Here is a 17652-nt window from a genome sequence, read left to right on the forward strand (position 1 = left end):
TGGAGGTAGGTAGGGATGAGTGAGGGGCTGGAATAAAAGAAAAAAATGGACATCTCTGAATCCATTGGTTGGAAAGTTGTTTTAAATAAATAAATCCCAAATTTAATCTAATAGTGTACCCACCGTAGCTACCCACAGATACTTCTGGAAATTCCCACGGAAGAAAACAGGGTGAGAGACCCGCCCCCTTCCTTCATCTGTGATTCACAGTCAGTAAAGCCTGCTGTATGAATAAGTACAGCGGGCTCCAGAAAACTCTTGGTGGGTTAATGGCTCTCGTCGAGGTGGCCAGCCTTTCCTGCCTTTCTTGGCCCCGCATCACAAGCTCCCTCCTCGTCTTTCTCCTCCAGCCGCCTGCATCGGCTCACAAAGGTGAATGGCAGCCGCCGAGGTGGGCAATCCCTCCAGCCTTGGCCCCGTATCAGTAGCTTTCTGTTCCTCCTCCCGTTCCCATACGCCTGCTCCTCTTGCCGGATGCCTGTATCGCCGTGCCACAATCAGCGCCACAGTTGTGGCCACCAGCAGTCAAAACCCTTCCGTGGGGGGCGGGAGGTGGTCAATGCCTGCACCTGTTGCTCCTCAGGCAACGGTAGCCGGTACAGTGACTCAGGGATGTAGGCAGAGGTGGGATCCAGCAGGTTCTCACAGGTTCCTGAGAGTAGGTTACTACTTATTTGTGTGTGCCGAGAGGGGGTTACTAATTGGTGATTTTGCCACGTGATTGTTGCCTCTCAGCAGTAGCGCGCAGAACTTGAAGCAGTCTAGCAGGAGGTGCACCGGCGTGCGTGGCAGCCTGCGCCTGCGTGCATTCGTTTCCCGCCCAAGGACCGGTGCAGCGGCTGCGTCCTTGCCACAGCCCCGCCCAGGAATGCCCGGCCACGCCCCCGTCGTGCCCCACCCAGCCCCATTGGCGCTACGCCACAGTTTGAATCCCACCACCATGGGAACCTGTTACTCAAATTTTTGGATCCCACCACTGGATGTAGGTATAGATTTTTTATGGGGGGAGGGTTCGGGGGTGGGGCCACACCCCCACCCGCCCCTGGGGCATGACCACGCCTTTCCAAGCCCCGCCCCGGGCCTAGCGCTTATAAAAGCAGCTCTCCAAGGCCGGGGATGGCAGACTCCCCCGTCCTGCAACCCCCTGCCCCCCACCAGCTGGGCTCCCAGCCGGCAGCTGGCAGTTCCTTCTGCCCTCCCCTCTGGGCAGAGGCGTAGAGGGAAAATGGAGCCCGGTGCAAAATCTGAGGTCCCCCCCCCCCCCCCGGGCAGCCGCTGTGATGCTGGAATCCACCCCCAAACAGCACCACTTTCAATGGCGTTTAAACTAGACAGCCCAAATTCTCCTTTTAAATCCACCTTAAAGGGAGAATCTGGGGTCCCCAGTTAAACAACATTGAAAGTGATGCTGTTTTGGGGTGGATTATCCCCCACCCTGAAATAGCATCACTTTCAATGTGGCGTAGTGGTTAAGAGCAGGTGCGTTCTAATCTGGAGGAACTGGGTTTGATTCCCCGCTCTGCCGCCTGAGCTGTGGAGGCTTATCTGGGGAATTCAGGTTAGCCTGTACACTCCCACACAGGCCAGCTGGGTGACCTTGGGGCTAGTCACAGCTTTTCGGAGCTCTCTCAGCCCCACCTACCTCGCAGGGTGTTTGTTGTGAGGGGGGAAGGGCAAGGAGATCGTAAGCCCCTTTGAGTCTCCTACAGGAGAGAAAGGGGGGATATAAATCCAAACTCTTCTTCTTCTTCTAAACTGAGGACCTCAAATTCTCCCTTTAAATCCATGCCGAAAGGGGTGGATTTAAAAGAAGAATCTGGGGAAATTTGTGGGGTGCCTGCTGTCAGGGGTGCAATTGTTAAGCTAGCAGCACCAAACTTTTAGGGTATCTTTAGGAGACTCTCCTAATGATACCACCCAGGTTTGGTGAATTTTGGTTCAGGGGGTCCAAAGTTATGGACCCTCAAAAGTATAGCCCCATCGCATATTACTTCCCATTGGAAACAATGGGGGATGGGGGCACCCCCTTTGGAAGTCCATTGCTTTGGACCCCCTGGACCAAACTTCACAAAATCTGGGTGGTATCAGCAAGAGACTCTCCTGGTGATACCTGCCAGGTTTGGTGAATTTTGGTTCAGGGGGTCCAAAGTTATGGACCCTCAAAAGTATAGCCCCATCTCCTATTACTTCCCATTAGAAACAATGGGGGATGGGGGCACCCCCTTTGGAAGTCCATTGCTTTGGACCCCCTGGACCAAACTTCACAAAATCTGGGTGGTATCAGCAAGAGACTCTCCTGGTGATACCTGCCAGGTTTGGTGAAGTTTGGTTCAGGGTGTCCAAAGTTATGGACCCTCAAAAGTGTAGCCCCCATCTTCTATTAGTTCCCATTGGAAACAATGGAGGATGGGGTCACCCCCCTTTGGGAGTCCATAACTTTGGACCCCCTGAACCAAACCTCACCAAACTTGGGTAATATCATCAGGAGATTCCTCCGAACAATCCCTGAAAGTTTGATGCTGCTAGCCTAAACAATGCGCCCCCTGCAAGCCAAAGACCGGAAAACACTAAAAATGTTTTAAAAACCCACAAACGGGTGGGCGGAGCTTCGGACATGAATGGGGGGGGGGGGTTGAACCTGAGAAACCCTTCCCCCCACCTACGTCCTTGCAGTGACTGTGATTATTCAGCAATGGGGGAGATGCACGAGAGTGAGTGAGTAACCGCCACATTCTGCTATTTTGTTTGTGTTATTTTTTTTACTCATTCCGTGTGTGCCCCTCCTCAAGCCATGCGTGGCAATTGGCAGAAAGTGAGTCGTAGATGGCAATTGGTTGGAAGTGCCGTGCGTCATAGATGGCGATTGACTGGAAGTGAGTCGTGGATGCCAATTGGCTGGAAGTGCGTCGTCGCCTCCATGACTAGCCTTTTGTATAATAGGATATACCACTTTTCCATGTGAAGGTGCCATTTATCTCGCAAATTAAGCAGTTCTTTGTCAACCCCACCCCCAACACACTTGCTTCTCAGTACTTCAGGATCACTGAACACAGATTAGTTGTGTGTTCAATTATCCAGAAAATATGCTCCCTTGTTTTGGTGATTTAAAATAAATGAATAGACCAGTGGTGGTGAACCTATGGCACGGGTGCCAGAGGTGGCACTCAGAGCCCTCTCTGTGGGCACGCACAAACAGAGTCTCCCCCCTCACACACACATCTAGGCTGGCCTGGGTCGCTGGGCTCGATTATTAGCATTAAACCTAAGACCTAGTTTTGGGGAAGCAGTGTAGGTAACCCTGTAAAGTGCTATTAAACCCCCTGATTTTCATGCAAAGAAGAAAAGTGTGATCCTTTCCCTGGGAGTAAGCTCGGTTGCTGGCAATGGGGTTTGCTTCTGAGTAAACCCTCCTAGGGTCGTGATTCACCCATTGGAAGAGTTGCATGGTTGCTTCAAAGCAAAGCCACTGACTACCACCAAGCTTACTCAAGAGTTACGCACACCTCGGAGCCAACCCTTTTTTCTAAACTAAAACCTCAGTATTCAGGTTCAATTGCCGTGTTGGCACTTTGCGATAAATAAATGGGTTTTGGGGTTGCAATTTGGGCGCTCGGTCTCGAAAAGGTTCGCCATCACTGGAATAGACCATATGCAGTCTGAATAGCTCAGACTAGTCCAATCTTGTCAGTATTTGGAGGGGACACCACCATGGAAGTCTGGGGTTCCTACACAAAGGGGGGCAATGGCACACTACTTCAGCTCACCTTGAAAATCCCAGGTTGCCGTGTGTAAGTTGTTACCTGATACCACTGTATTAGTACCCTTCGACCACAAGGGATTTTTCTGAAGGAAAACAAATCATACTACACAAAAGTTAGTGTGTCCTTGTTTTATAAGACTGGGAACACAGAGTGTGTGTGTGCGTGCGTGCGTGCGTGCGTGCGTGCGTGCGTGCATATGTGTATATATACATACATATATACATACACACTTTCCTGGTCTTAGATCGGGCGCCTGTGTATATATGTGTTTACACAATCTGGCTGTTTTAATGTATTTATTGATTGCTGCTGAGTTTTAATGGTTTAACTTTTATGTTGTATTATTTGCTGTCGGGAACAGCCGTGTTGGGAGCCGCCTCGAGCCCTTCGGGGATGAGGCGGCCTACAAATTTAATAAATAAATAAAATACATATTCTGTCTGTGTGTGTGTGTACACTAATGGTGGGATTCTGATAATTCAAGAACTGGTTTGGCTCCCTCCGCCACCCACTTACCTGTTACAGAGGAACTTTTTGTGGGGGTGGATGGGGGGCAAAAGGGCCTTGCCTCCACTGCTCTGAAAGCCCCCTCGGTTCCCTGGGAGTGGGGGTTCTGAAAGCTTCCTCGTTCACCCTCCCCTAGGAGAGCGGGTGATGGGGTTTTAGCACCTGCGACTCTGAAAGCCACTTTTAACAACCAGTTCGCTGAACTCAACAAAAAATTAGGTACCGGTGTGAACCGGCTGAATTCCACCACTGATGATGTGAACTGGCTGAATCTCATCACTGATGTACACACACAAATCTATCTATCTATCCATCCATCCATCCATCCATCCACCCACCCACCCACCCACCCACCCACCCACCCACCCACCATCCATCATCTATCCTCTCTATCTAATCTATCTAATCTATGTGTATATGGTTTAAAGGCCTGTTGTTAAATGTTATTGTGGCCAAAGTCAGTATTGTGTTGTGGCTAAATTTTCTTTCCTTTGTGTTTTCAGAGTCCTTGAAGGATAAGAAATCAAAAATTTATGTTGGAAATCTCCCCTTCGATGTCACTGAGGTGGTGGCTTTTCTTTTTGCGTTTGGCTTTCTTCGTTTTTGTGCATGGAAAACAGCCACGACAGACTCTTCTACTCTTGACTATAAAATGCTTTTTGAGGGATGCTTGGGAACGGAACGTGGACTAGATCACAGCAAAACGGGGAAGGCGTAAGGGGAAAATCAACCCTGGTTTGGGTCCATGCAGAGTCCAAAGATCATTGTAGTGAACTCAAGTCAATGATAATAATAATCAGGACCCTGCGTGCCATTTGGAAAACACTAGAGCAGCACTTGAAACATCTTCAAATTGACAAAATCAATCTCTGTCAGATTCAGAAGGCAGCTCTGCTGGGATCCGCACCAGTACTATGCCAACAGTGCCAGCGAAGTGTAGTGGTTAAGAAGCCAGTGGATTCTAATCTGGAGAACCGGGTTTGATTCCCCATTCCTCCACCTGAGTGGCAGAGGCTTATCTGGTGAACCAGATGTGTTTCCGTACTCCTACATTCCTGCTGGGTGACCTTGGGCTAGTCACAGTTCTCACAGGACTCTCTCAACCCCAGTGACCTCACAAGGTGTCTGTTGTGGGGAAAGGAGTTTGTAAGCCACCTTGAGTCTCCTTACAGGAGAGAAAGGTGGGGTATAAATACAAACTCCTCCTCCTCCTCCTCTTCTTCAATATGTTATGACACCCTAGGGCTCTGAGTGGGGCTCGAATTGTATTGAAAGACCAGCAGCCAGCGAAAGAACTGGCAGCATTGAGATTAAACATAATAATACAGTGGAACGTCGATTTTCATGGGTAATCTGTCCAAAAAGAATCGATGAAAACTGAAACCGATGAAAACAGAGGCAAACTTTTCCATTGGAATCAACGTAAATCCAACGTAAATCCAATTCATTCTAGGCACACAACCCCCCCCCCCCCAACACATTTTTTGGGTGAATGAACATAGTGTGTAAGGCTGAAAACAGTAACACGCAATAACACTAGGACCAGCTTCAGAGCCAGTGGACCAGTGTCACACCAGAAAGCTGTCCAAAGAGGTCTGTTTCTGATGCCTCTTTAAAATTTGTCTGAAATAGGGCAAGACATTGTCATTAAACGAGTTGCAGACACGGCCTGCAACAGCTTTGTCCGGGAGATTTTTCTCCACAAACCTCTGCACCTTACTGCAAATTGATGAAAACTGAGGCAAATAAATGAAAACCGAGACAAATTTTTCACTGAAAAAATTGATGAAAACCGAAATCGATGAAAACCGAGGTTCCACTGTAAAGTCTTCAATTTCTAAAGGGGTCCAACAGGGCTGCGTCCTGGTCCCCACTCTTTTCAATCTTTTCTTAAGTGACCTCCCCTCTGCTCTCTCAGCAGTGAACAGCCATGCCCCAAAACTGGGTACATCCCATGTATCAACTCTGCTCTATGCAGATGACGCTGTCCTTCTCTCTCGATCCAGAGTTGGCCTCAGACGCTTAATGAAGCGTTGTGTGGATTACTGTGAATCCAACAGACTGACAATTAATTATGAAAAAACCAAGGTATTGGTCTTCTCTAGGCGCTTTAAGAAACTCACATAGGCAATGAATTGCACCCAAATTGAACAGGTTAAGTGCTATAAGTACCTTGACCTTTCATTCTCCTACAACCTTTCATGGGCAACCCATAGGAAGGCCGCTCTCCTAGCTACATCTAACAGTATGTCAGCATTACTACGTTTCTTTTACAGCTGTGGCCATTCCTTTATCCCTCCTGCCCTCAAAATTTTCAATGCCAAAGTCGCCTCAAGATTGCTTTATGGAGTCCCAATTTGGATTCAAGCTATTCGCCACTCCTTGAATTCCCTTCAATCCAAATTTTTTCATAAGATAACTGGACTCCCAAATTGCGTGCCCTATGCAGCCCTTTGTCTGGAGTTAGGTCAAAACTCCTTGGAATCAGCCGCTTGGCTGAGGGCTTTTAGATTCTGGCTGCGAATTCATTTTCTCTCGGACTGTAATTCCCTGGTCCACCGTCTGCTCTCTGACACCCATTCCAACCCCTGGTTTTCCATAATCGAAGAAAAAATGGCTTCTATTGGACTGTCAGTGGATTCACTTTGCCCTTTGTCCTACTCAGAAGCTTATAGAAAATTAAAAGGTCAACTATTGGATAGAGAGTTCTCTACCCTAATCACCGCAGCCAAGAAAACGTGCTCCCCCCTGTATTTTTCTCTCCCATTTGAACAGGGCCACTTGGCACACTACCTGTATTGCTTAATAAACCCTGCTCTAAGGAGAGCCATAATGCTCGCCAGGTTTAATGTTATGCCTTCTGCCTTGTTACATGGCAGATTTAACAAGCAAGACAAGGCTAATAGATTGTGCCCGTGTAATGATGGCTCAGTTGAATCTCTGGCCCACCAATCACTACACTGTTTCAGATTCAAGGAAATCAGATCCAAGTATGTGAATCTTACTTCTTTACATTTACTATTGTTGTACTGTTGTCTATGCCAATAAAGACTTGTAAAGTCCTTTGAAGGAAGTGTGGAGGAAGCAACATCAAAGAGCCGAGCATGATGTTTGGGAGGAAGGGGGTGATGTCCGCGTGATGTCTCCTCCCTGGTAGCAATTTGGGACGAATCTTTTGGGTTTCCGTTGCAGGTGGAGATCGCAGTCTTGTTTCGGGATTTCAACCTGAAGACGGTCAAGGTTCGGCAGAACTCTACGAGAAGGTACCCTTGCATTTTCTCTCATCCAGACTTCTGGCTTTTCTTCTTCGTGGACATCATTTTTAGTTGGGAATGGACATGGTGCAGTTTAAGCACGATGCAGTTGGGCATTTAGGGAAATGCCAGAAGGTAGGGAACTCCGTATCCGCTCCCCTCTTTCCCCGTTTTTAAAATTACTGCCCCTCGTCCCGAGGAGGAGGAGGGAGGGGGGGGGTTGATTCCCAGCTCTGCTACCTGAGCTGTGGAGGCTTCTCTGGGGAATTCAGATTAGCCTGTACGCTCCCACACACGCCAGCTGGGTGACCTTGGGCTAGTCACAGCTTCTTGGAGCTCTCTCAGCTCCACCCACCTCACGGGGTGTTTGTTGTGAGGGGGGAAGGGCAAGGAGATTGTCAGCCTCTTTGAGTCTCCTGCAGGAGAGAAAGGGGGGATAGAAATCCAAACTCTTCTTCTGCTCCCATTTCAGTTTCGCCTTTGTCGAATTGGCTTCCCCGGAGTTGGCTCTGTCTGCCATACAGAAGCTCAACGGGATCGTGATGAAGGGGCAGCGGCTAATTGTGGCCGAGGAGAAAAACCCGGACCCCAAGAAGAACCCCCTGGAGATGCCGGTAAAGATAAGAGCAGCCGTATCGGCTTAAGCCAAAGACCCCTCAAGTCCCGTGCCTTGCACTGTTTTCTCTGGTAGTCAGCCAGATGTCTAACAAAAACAAAACGCTCTCCCGCGGTCAATGTTGTGGCTATGGTGTTAATTATAATGTGATGTAAAGTGCAACAAAGTAACACAGATATGCAAACTCACCAACAAACAACCCAAACCCTTTTTATGTAAACTATATAAGAAGAGCAGCAGTGGTGTAGCGGTTAAGAGCAGGTGCATTCTAATCTGGAGGAACCGGGTTTGATTCCCCGCTCTGCCGCTTGAGCTGTGGAGGCTTATCTGGGGAACCAGATCAGCTTGGGCACTCCAACACATGCCAGCTGGGTGACCTTGGGCTAGTCACAGTTCAGGAGAAACTGCTACTGGAACAGGAAATAATGCTACTGGGACACGGCCATGCAGCCCAGAAAACCCACAACACCCTAGTGGCAATACAATTACAATAATAATAATAATAATAATTTATTAGATTTATAGGCCGCCTCACCCCCAAAGGGCTCGAGGCGGCTCACAGTACAGCTGTTCCTATAACAGCACAAAAATACATAACTAAAACTAACCACATTAAAACAAATTTCCACAGCAGCAGTTTCTTAAAATTTAAATGACAAAGTTAAAAGCAAGCAAAATTAAAGACAGGCGCCCGATCAAAAAGGCTGGGAGGGGAGAGGCAGGGCCCAAGATGGAATCAAGACCCTGCCAAGATGGAAAACTGGCAGCCTCAGTGGGGGGCGGTAGATCCGCGGCCGGCCTCACCAAAGGCCCGGGGGAACAGCTCAGTCTTACAGGCCCTGTGGAACTCACCAAGGTTTTATAAGGTGTACAGCCAAGCTTGTTTCTCTTTATATGTTTGTTTCTTGGTTGATGATAGAACTTTGATTCCTCCCCCCCCCCCCCCCCATAGGATTTGGAGCCAGTCTTTAATGGATTGTCTGTGGTCAGCAATGGTACGTTACATTTTTTTGTTACGATTTCTCAAAACTTGTCTTTGTTTGAGAAGAGCTGGCCACCTCTTGGTTGGGAAACACCTGCAGAGTTGGGGGACGGAGCCTGGGGAGGTGTGGCTTGTGGGTGGAAGGGACCTCCGCAGGTCACAAAACCATAGAGTCCGCCCTCCAGAGGACCTGATCTTGGTCATTTGGAGATCAATTATAATAGTGCGAGATCTCTAGGTGCCGCCTGGAAGTTGGCAACCAAATGCTTGACGAGGCGTAAAACCTTTAGCCAAACAACCTGGTGCCGCCGTGCTGTCCGCTGGGGGCCTTTGGAGGTCTGCCGGAGTACAAAGAGGCAGGCTCCTTTCACGTCCATCTGAGTGGTAGGGAAAGCCAATGCGATTCTGGGCTGAATCAATAGGAGTATAGTGTCTAGATTGAGGAATGTGATTGTACCTCTTCGTTCTGCATTGGTCAGACCTCACCTGGAATACTGTGTACAGTTCTGGGCACCGCAATTCAAGAAGCGCATTGTCAAGCTGGAACTGGTCCCCAGGAGGGCAGCCAAAATGGTCAAAGGTCTGGAATCCATGCCCTATGACAGTGGTGGCGAACCTATGGCACGGGTGCCAGAGGTGGCACTCAGAGCCCTCTCTGTGGGCACGCGCACATCTAGGCTGGCCTGGGCCGCTGGGCTCGATTATTAGCATTAAACCGAAGACCTAGTTTTGGGGAGCCAGTGTAGGTAACCCTGTTAAGCGCTGTTAAACCCCCACTGAGTTTCATGCAAAGAACTAAAGCACAATCCTTTACCTGGGAGTAAGCTCGGCTGCTGGCAATGGGGCTTGCTTCTGAGTAAACCCTCCTAGGGTCGTGATTCACCTGTTGGAAGAGTTTGACGGTTGCTTCAAAGCAAAGCTACCAACTACCACCAACCTTACTCCCAAGTAACGCACGCCTCGGAGCCAACCGTTTTTTCTACACTAAAACCTCAGTATTCAGGTTAAATTGCCATGTTGGCACTTTGTGATAAATAAGTGGGTTTTGGGTTGCAATTTGGGCACTCATTCTTGAAAAGGTTTGCCATCACTGCCCTATGAAGACTTGGGGATGTTTAGTCTGGAGAAGAGAAGGTTTAAAGGGTGACATGATAGTCATGTTTAGATGTTTGAAGGGATTCATGTCATGTTGGTGAGGGAGCAAGCTTGTCTTCTGCTGCTCCAGAGGCTCCAGAGGCTTGGTCATGGAGTCATGGGTTCAAGGTGCAGGGAAAGAGATTCCATCAGGAAAAACTACCTGACCGTCAGGGCTGATCGACAGTGGAAAGCACTACTTGGGAGTGTGGTGGAGTCTCCTCCTTTGGAGGTTTTTAAAGAGGCTGGATGGCCACCTGGCAGGAGTGCGTTGATTGTGTGTTTCTGCATGGCAGGAAGTTGGACTTGATGGCCCCTGGGGTCTCTCTCAACTCTATGATTCTATGAAAACGGAGCCCACCTGGTTTTCCAGGAATGAATGCAGGAGCAGCAGTGGCGTAGGAGGTTAAGAGCTCATGTATTTAATCTGGAGGAACCGGGTTTGATTCCCAGCTCTGCCGCCTGAGCTGTGGAGGCTTATCTGGGGAATTCAGATTAGCCTGTACACTCCCACACACGCCAGCTGGGTGACCTTGGGCTAGTCACAGCTTCTCGGAGCTCTCTCAGCCCCACCTACCTCACAGGGTGTTTGTTGTGAGGGGGGAAGGGCAAAGAGATTGTAAGCCCCTTTGAGTCTCCTAAAGGGAAGAAAGGAGGGATCTAAATCCAAACTCCTCCTCCTCCTCCTCCTCCTCTTCTTCTTCTTCTTCTTCTTCTTCTTCTTCTTCTTCTTCTTCTTCTTCTTCTTCTTCTTCTGTTCCTTTCTAAGCATAGGAGCTCTGTAGGTGTTGTTGTCGCCTTCAGCTGCTTCACTTTAAGATCACTGCAGGACACAACTCAGAAAACACACTGGGTTGCTGGGAACCAACAGCTTCATCTTACAGCCCCTCACGGATTGAGGTCCAGTCCAAACACAGCCCTCAGAACTTCTTTGAGTATAAAAATAAACTGGTTCTCACTCTGTTTTCCAACACAAAAGATGTCAGCAGGGAGAATGAGAGATGCCGCTTTCAGTCACAGACCCTGACAGCCAACAGCACCTTTCCGCTGAACCCCAGAAGTTCAGGTTCTGTGTGGTGTTGGTCCAGCTTGATGCCGTGGTCAAGAGCAGGTAGACTCTAATCTGGAAAACGGGGTTTGATTCCCGGCTCTGCCACTTGAGCTGTGGTGGCTTATCTGGTGAACCAGATCAGCTTGTGCGCTCCAACACTTTGCCGGAGAGAGGCATTTTTTGTGTCGGATTGTTTCTTCTCTGTGCCTTCCATCTGGAAGCGAGGTTACATTTTGCGCTTTCATCACTGGTAGCTTTTCATCAATCCATTTGCTAGATCAAATGCATTTGAGCAGATGTTTTCTTATTTTTTTGTCGTTTCCCGCAGCCCTCGTTCCAAAATCTGATGTCCAGGCCGTACCACCTCCAAAGAAGAAGAGCTTATATGCGGTTCCCCTGGAAATGAGGTAAGGAGAACTTTCCAGTGTCACAAAAGAGGCTTGAAATAGTCAGTTCCACGTCGTGGTTACAGAGTCAGATTAGTATCTGGGAGACTCAAGTTCAAATCCCCGCTTTGGCCCGGCAGCTTGCTGGATCCCCTTGGACTAGTCTCACTTTCCAAGCTCAATTTGTCTCGCAAGCTGTTGCGAGGATAAAATGGACGATGACAGAATGATATAAATTGCCTGAGGAAGGTTGGTGTTGCTGGATTATTAACAGAGTTCAGCTGAACACCAGTAAAGACCAGATAGTAACGATAGTTGCTCAGTATAAAGGTTTACTAGCTAAAAGGGTAGGGTAACCATGGGGATAAAACAATAAATACTGTACTGTTCTGTTACATATGTCAGGGAATAAAAAAATATGTGGTGTGCATCTTGTGAGCAGACAGATCATTGTGATCTATGTGACAGCACTTGTCAGACAGAAACACCTGTCAGAACCTGATGTAACTGTACAGAACCAGTTTAATCCTGTTCACTGACCTTTACTGTGATTGGCTCACAGTAGTATATAGGTAGAGCATGTTCCACTGTGCTGTGTCTAGGAATTTCTGAGTTGCTGCGGAGCGTGCTGCCCGACTGTTTACTGATACTGTCTACACTGTAAATCACCTGCACCTAAAGATAAAAGTCTTCTTCGGAAGTGAAACTGCTTTATGGTGTCGTGTTGTTTCTTCTGCCGTGCCAAGCCTGTTGCAGCTGCACTTATTCTACCTCGGTAGCACAGCTTCCGCTTGTTAAAAGGTCTATTCTGTCAACATATTTAAAAGAATAAGAAGAGTTTGGATTTATACCCCATCTTTATCTCCTGTAAGGAGATTCAAGGGGGCTTACAAGCTCCTTTCCCTTCCTCTCCCCACAACAGATACCTTGTGAGGTAGGTGGGGCTGAGAGAGTCCTGAGAGAACTGTGATTAGCCCGAGGTCACCCAGCGGGAATTCAGGAGTGCGGAAACGCATCTGGTTCACCAGATAAGCCTCTGCCACTCAGGAGGGGGATTAAAACCCGGTTCTCCAGATTAGAATCCGCTTGCTTTTAATTACTACAATTCCAATGTCACAAAACAGTCTATTGATATTGTCTATATATTGATATTTGTTATGCTGATGGATTGTTAATGTATTGTTCTTAACATACTGATTTATTATTAATGCATTGATAGTATGAATTTAGTATTGATGTGTACTCTGTAGTGCTGCTGTTATTGTTATTAGCTCATTGTTAGGCTTGGAGTGTTTAAGTCACCATCGGAAATTTCATTCTTATTATGTTGTTTTCGTGTATGTTTTAATATTTGCTTTGTTATAATGTATATTGTTTTATTATGTTGTTAGCTGCCCTGAGCCCATTGGGGATACAGCGGGGTATAAATCAAGTTACAAATACAAATACACCACACTGGCTGTCACAAGGACTGAGAGTCAGAACCAGAGGTGGGATCCAGCAGGTTCTCACAGGTTCCCGAGAGTAGGTTACTAATTATTTGTGTGTGCCGAGAAGGGGTTACTAATTGGTGATTTTGCCACGTGATTTTTGCCTTAGTTACGCCCCTCCTCTCAGCAGTAACGTGCAGAACTTGAAGCAGTCTAGCAGGAGGTGCACCGGTGTGCGTGGCAGCCTGCGTGCATTCGTTTCCCGCCCAAGGACCGGCACAGTGGCTGCATCCTTGCCACAGCCCTGCCCAGGAATGACCCACCCCTGAAATGCCCAGCCACGCCCCCATCATGCCCTGCCCAGGCCCATTGGCGCTACGTCACAGTTTGAATCCCACCACCATGGGAACCTGTTACTAAAATTTTTGGATCCCACCACTGGTCAGAACCAGAGTTTGAGGTTGGGAATAAAGAAGGCAAGCTAACTATATAACTTCAGGTATACACGGTCACAAACATATAAATAATAGCTATCAAACTGGCCAATGACAAACCAATTGGTCAGCTCATTGGACTGTGACCTCAACATCCTGTTTACACAGAGATAATTAACACTTTTCATGACTGGTTGTGATAGACACTTCCAAAGACCAATAGCTACGTGAAATGAAAATAAATCTACAAGCTTCAGAATTAGGACATGTGTGTTGTGTCCTGTATTAGGAAGTCTTCGACCTCAGGATGGTTGGGATTTCTAAACGCAAGCACCACAGCAACTTGGCGTTAGCTTTGTTCTCAGGATTCTTAATCCAAATTGGGGGTTTGCTTTGTCCTTTGGATTCTTAAGCGGGATTTGGATTGTCATTGTTCTATAGCTGTAATTTCATCAGCTACCTTCCCCCTTTCAGGCACTCCCAAGTTTGGACCATCAAGCTAATGCCTCAACCCATTAGATTAATGACCCAACCATTAAAGTTGATGTTTGTCTCTTGTTTTCCCCTGGAAGTCTGGTATCTGTTCCTTCCCCTGGCCCTCTGCCAGGGCCTCACTGGTGGTTCCGGAGCCGTGTCTGCCGCGTTGGCCTCAACTGTTCCGATGTTAGGAAACTCGGGTGGTGGAAAGTCCTGTCAGGTAGTGCCCAACTGGTGGCCGCCCCATAAGAGTTTGTAAGGCAAGAGGCAAGCAGTGGTGGTTTGCCATGGCTTGCTTCCTCCTAGCCACCCTGAACTTCCTTAGTGGAGTCCCATCCAAGTGCTAACCAGGGCCAGTCTTCTTAGCTTGTGAGATCTGGCAAGACTGAGCTGGGCAGGGCCATTGAGGGCAGGGCAGGGACACTTCAGCAGTGGCGTATTTACCTAGGGGACATGGAGGCGGGGGCGTGCAAAAATTTCAGGTTCACTTGGGTGTTTTTTGGGTTTTTTAGTGTTTTTTCAGTTTTTGGGCTGCAGGGGGCGCAGTTTTTAGGCTGGTAGCACCAAACTTTCAGGGATTTTTCAGGAGACCCTCCTGATGATACCACCCAAGTTAGGTGAAGTTTGGTTGAGGGGGTCCGAAGTTATGGACTCCCAAAAGGGGTCCCCCTATCCCCCATTGTTTCCAATGGGAGCTAATAGGAGATGGGGGCTACACCTTTGAGGGTCCATAACTTTGGACTTCCTGAACCAAACTTCACCAAACCTGGGTGGTATCATCAGGAGAGTCTCCTAAAGATACACTGAAATTTTGGTGCTGTTAGTTTAACAATTGCACCTCTCACAGCAGGCACCCCCGTTTTCCCCAGATTTTCCTTTTAAGTCCACCCCCTTTGGCATGGACTTAAAGGGAGAATGTGAGGTCCCCAGTTTAAACTTTGAAAGTGATTTGGGGGTGGATTCCACTGGAGGTGTTTTGTGAGACATGATGCTGACATTTGTTTGGTAAATGTTTTGCTGGGGGTGATTTGGGAGAGATTTTCATGCTTAATACCCACTTGCACTGGCTTGGAGCTGTTTCTGATCCAACCCAGTGTACTTCTGTGCAAGATGACTATAGTGACCCTTTGCCACAGCAACAATCGGCACTTTGCAGGGCTGATTTAAAACCTAGAGGGAAGGGATGGGCCTTGTTTGTGATTGAGTCCGAAACCAATAGAACTGTGCCTGCTCGTAAAGAGACTGCAGCCAATTTAATATAGAGTAATAGAAGAGACATATTCTCGGTTGCTTTTGTATAAATGCGTGAAGGAGGAGGAGGAGGAGGAGGAGGAGGAGGAGTTTGGATTTATATCCCCCCTTTCTCTCCTGTAGGAGACTCAAAGGGGCTTACAATCTCCTTGCCCTTTCCCCCTCACAACATTCAGATAAGCCTCCACAACTCAAGCAGCAGAGCTGGGAATCAAACCCAGTTCCTCCAGATCAGAGTGCACCTGCTCTTAGCCACTGCTGTTAGCCACTACGCCACTGCTGCTGTGTAAGGGAGGGTTACACGAAGATAAAATAAGAAACGCTATCCTTTCCTGTTGAAAATATCTATAGGAGCAGCAGTGGCGTAGGAGGTTAAGAGCTCGTGTATCTAATCTGGAGGAACCGGGTTTGTTTCTCCGCTCTGCCGCCTGAGCGGTGGAGGCTTATCTGGGGAATTCAGATTAGCCTGTACACTCCCACACACGCCAGCTGGGTGACCTTGGGCTAGTCACAGCTTCTCGGAGCTCTCTCAGCCCCACCTACCTCACAGGGTGTTTGTTGTGAGGGGGGAAGGGCAAGGAGATTGTCAGCCCCTTTGAATCTCCTGCAGGAGAGAAAGGGGGGGGATATAAATCCAAACTCCTCCTCCTCCTCTTCTTCTTGTTCTTGTTCTTCTTGTTCTTCTTCTTCAGTACTGCACACTTGGTCTGGGCTACATGCTTCTCTATCTCATGGTGTCTGCATCGTGGTGCTCAAACAAAGAGAGTTAACTTTATAACCTCTGACTACATTGTCAGGACCATGCCTGTCAGTACCTAGATGTCTTGCTGTGCGTGAATTGCAAATGTTCTCCGGTAAATGCTTTCCTGTTTCCCTCTTCCCTTCCTAGCAATCTCCTGGCGCCAGCCCATCTTCAAAGAGGTGTGAAAGGTTCCCAGCTTCTTTGAAGCTTTGTAGTACAATTGCTGTAGATACTGTAGTGGACATTTGGTGTGGGACGAAATGGTGGGGCGGGGGGGGGGGGGGTTAAAGGATATAGGTCTGGGATCTGAGCTCTCTAGCTCAGATCCTGCTTTGCATTGTTACTCTTCGTGTTACCTGGAATAAACTGCTTTAGGACTTTCCTACGGTCTTTGAGAGTCTGACATACGTAACCACTGGCATGAAAGCAAAGTCTGACTGACCAGTAGCTAATCAGTAGAGCAGTGACCTCAGCAACATGTGAACATACACACAGTTAACCCTTTCATGACTTAGTTGTGACAGACCCTTGCAAATATCCCAACAGAGGCTCCTGGGTCCTAACAGAAAAATGGGTTTATTGTCGGTCAGGCCTGAATGTTGTGAAATTTCCAGCCATCCAGCCTACGTCCCTTCGATGCAAGGCTCATTTGTATGTGCGAATGGCCGCTGGCAATTTCATGATTGCTCTTCACACTGTTTGTGTTGTTTCCTAGAAGTTCTTTCTTGGTGCAGATGTTGCGGGACTGCTTTGTGGTCCTGGACTGGCTGGGATCCATCTGCAAGATCTCTGGAGAAGCAGCCCTCCTTGTGACTGACACAGTGCCCCAGACACCGTACTTTTGGGCGATTCATCTCACGGAGGTCGGTAATGAAGAGAGCCCGTGGTAAAAAAATGTCGACGGAGAGAAATTTTGCTCTCTTTCTAACAATACTAGAACCAGGGGGCATTCATTGAAAATGCTGGGGGGAAGAATTAGGACTAATAAAAGGAAACATTTTTTCACGCAACGTGTGATTGGAGTTTGGAATATGCTGCCACAGGAGGTGGTGATGGCCACTCACCTGGATAGCTTTAAAAAGGGCTTGGACAGATTTATGGAGGAGAAGTCGATCTCTGGCTACCAATCTTGATCCTCCTTGATCTGAGATTGCAAATGCCTTAGCAGACCAGGTGCTCGGGAGCAGCTGCAGCAGAAGGCCATTGCTTTCACCTCCTGCAGGTGAGCTCCCAAAGGCACCTGGTGGGCCACTGCGAGTAGCAGAGTGCTGGACTAGATGGACTCTGGTCTGATCCAGCAGGCTCTTCCTTATGTTCTTAAGCTGAAATCACTTTACAAATTTTTTAAATGTAGGAAAGCCATCGGGACATGCAGAGGCTGTTCTCCATTTTGGCAGAAGTTGAATCCCAGATGCCCTTCCTGCCGAAACAGGAAGTCCAGCGAGGAACGCGGTGTATGGCGGAGTGCATTGTGGGAGAGGAAGGTACCGCCTGGAATAGGTACAAGCAAATATTACCGTGTGTGCTTACATCAGGGGCGGTCTCTCTAGGCCAGCATGTGGCCAGTCAGAGGTACAGGAACAACCACAACCAAGGGCACAGATAACAGATCCCGCCTGCCTTCAAC

General features: G+C 48.2%; 1 protein-coding gene across 1 annotated transcript in view; it reads left to right on the forward strand.

Annotated features, from left to right (window-relative positions):
- The first annotated feature begins 376 nt into the window (after positions 1 to 376).
- The window catches only part of LOC125436489 (tudor domain-containing protein 10-like), a 22944-nt gene continuing 5668 nt past the window's right edge, over positions 377 to 17652 (forward strand). The window contains exons 1-8 of the mRNA XM_048503532.1: positions 377 to 596; positions 4697 to 4833; positions 7461 to 7531; positions 7995 to 8136; positions 9091 to 9133; positions 11634 to 11712; positions 16741 to 16888; positions 17380 to 17525. Of these exons, the coding sequence (XP_048359489.1) occupies positions 377 to 596; positions 4697 to 4833; positions 7461 to 7531; positions 7995 to 8136; positions 9091 to 9133; positions 11634 to 11712; positions 16741 to 16888; positions 17380 to 17525 (986 nt within the window). The remainder of the gene's footprint in view (positions 597 to 4696; positions 4834 to 7460; positions 7532 to 7994; positions 8137 to 9090; positions 9134 to 11633; positions 11713 to 16740; positions 16889 to 17379; positions 17526 to 17652) is intronic.

This window comes from Sphaerodactylus townsendi, linkage group LG01 (assembly GCF_021028975.2).
Source record: "Sphaerodactylus townsendi isolate TG3544 linkage group LG01, MPM_Stown_v2.3, whole genome shotgun sequence".
Lineage (NCBI taxonomy): Eukaryota > Metazoa > Chordata > Lepidosauria > Squamata > Sphaerodactylidae > Sphaerodactylus > Sphaerodactylus townsendi.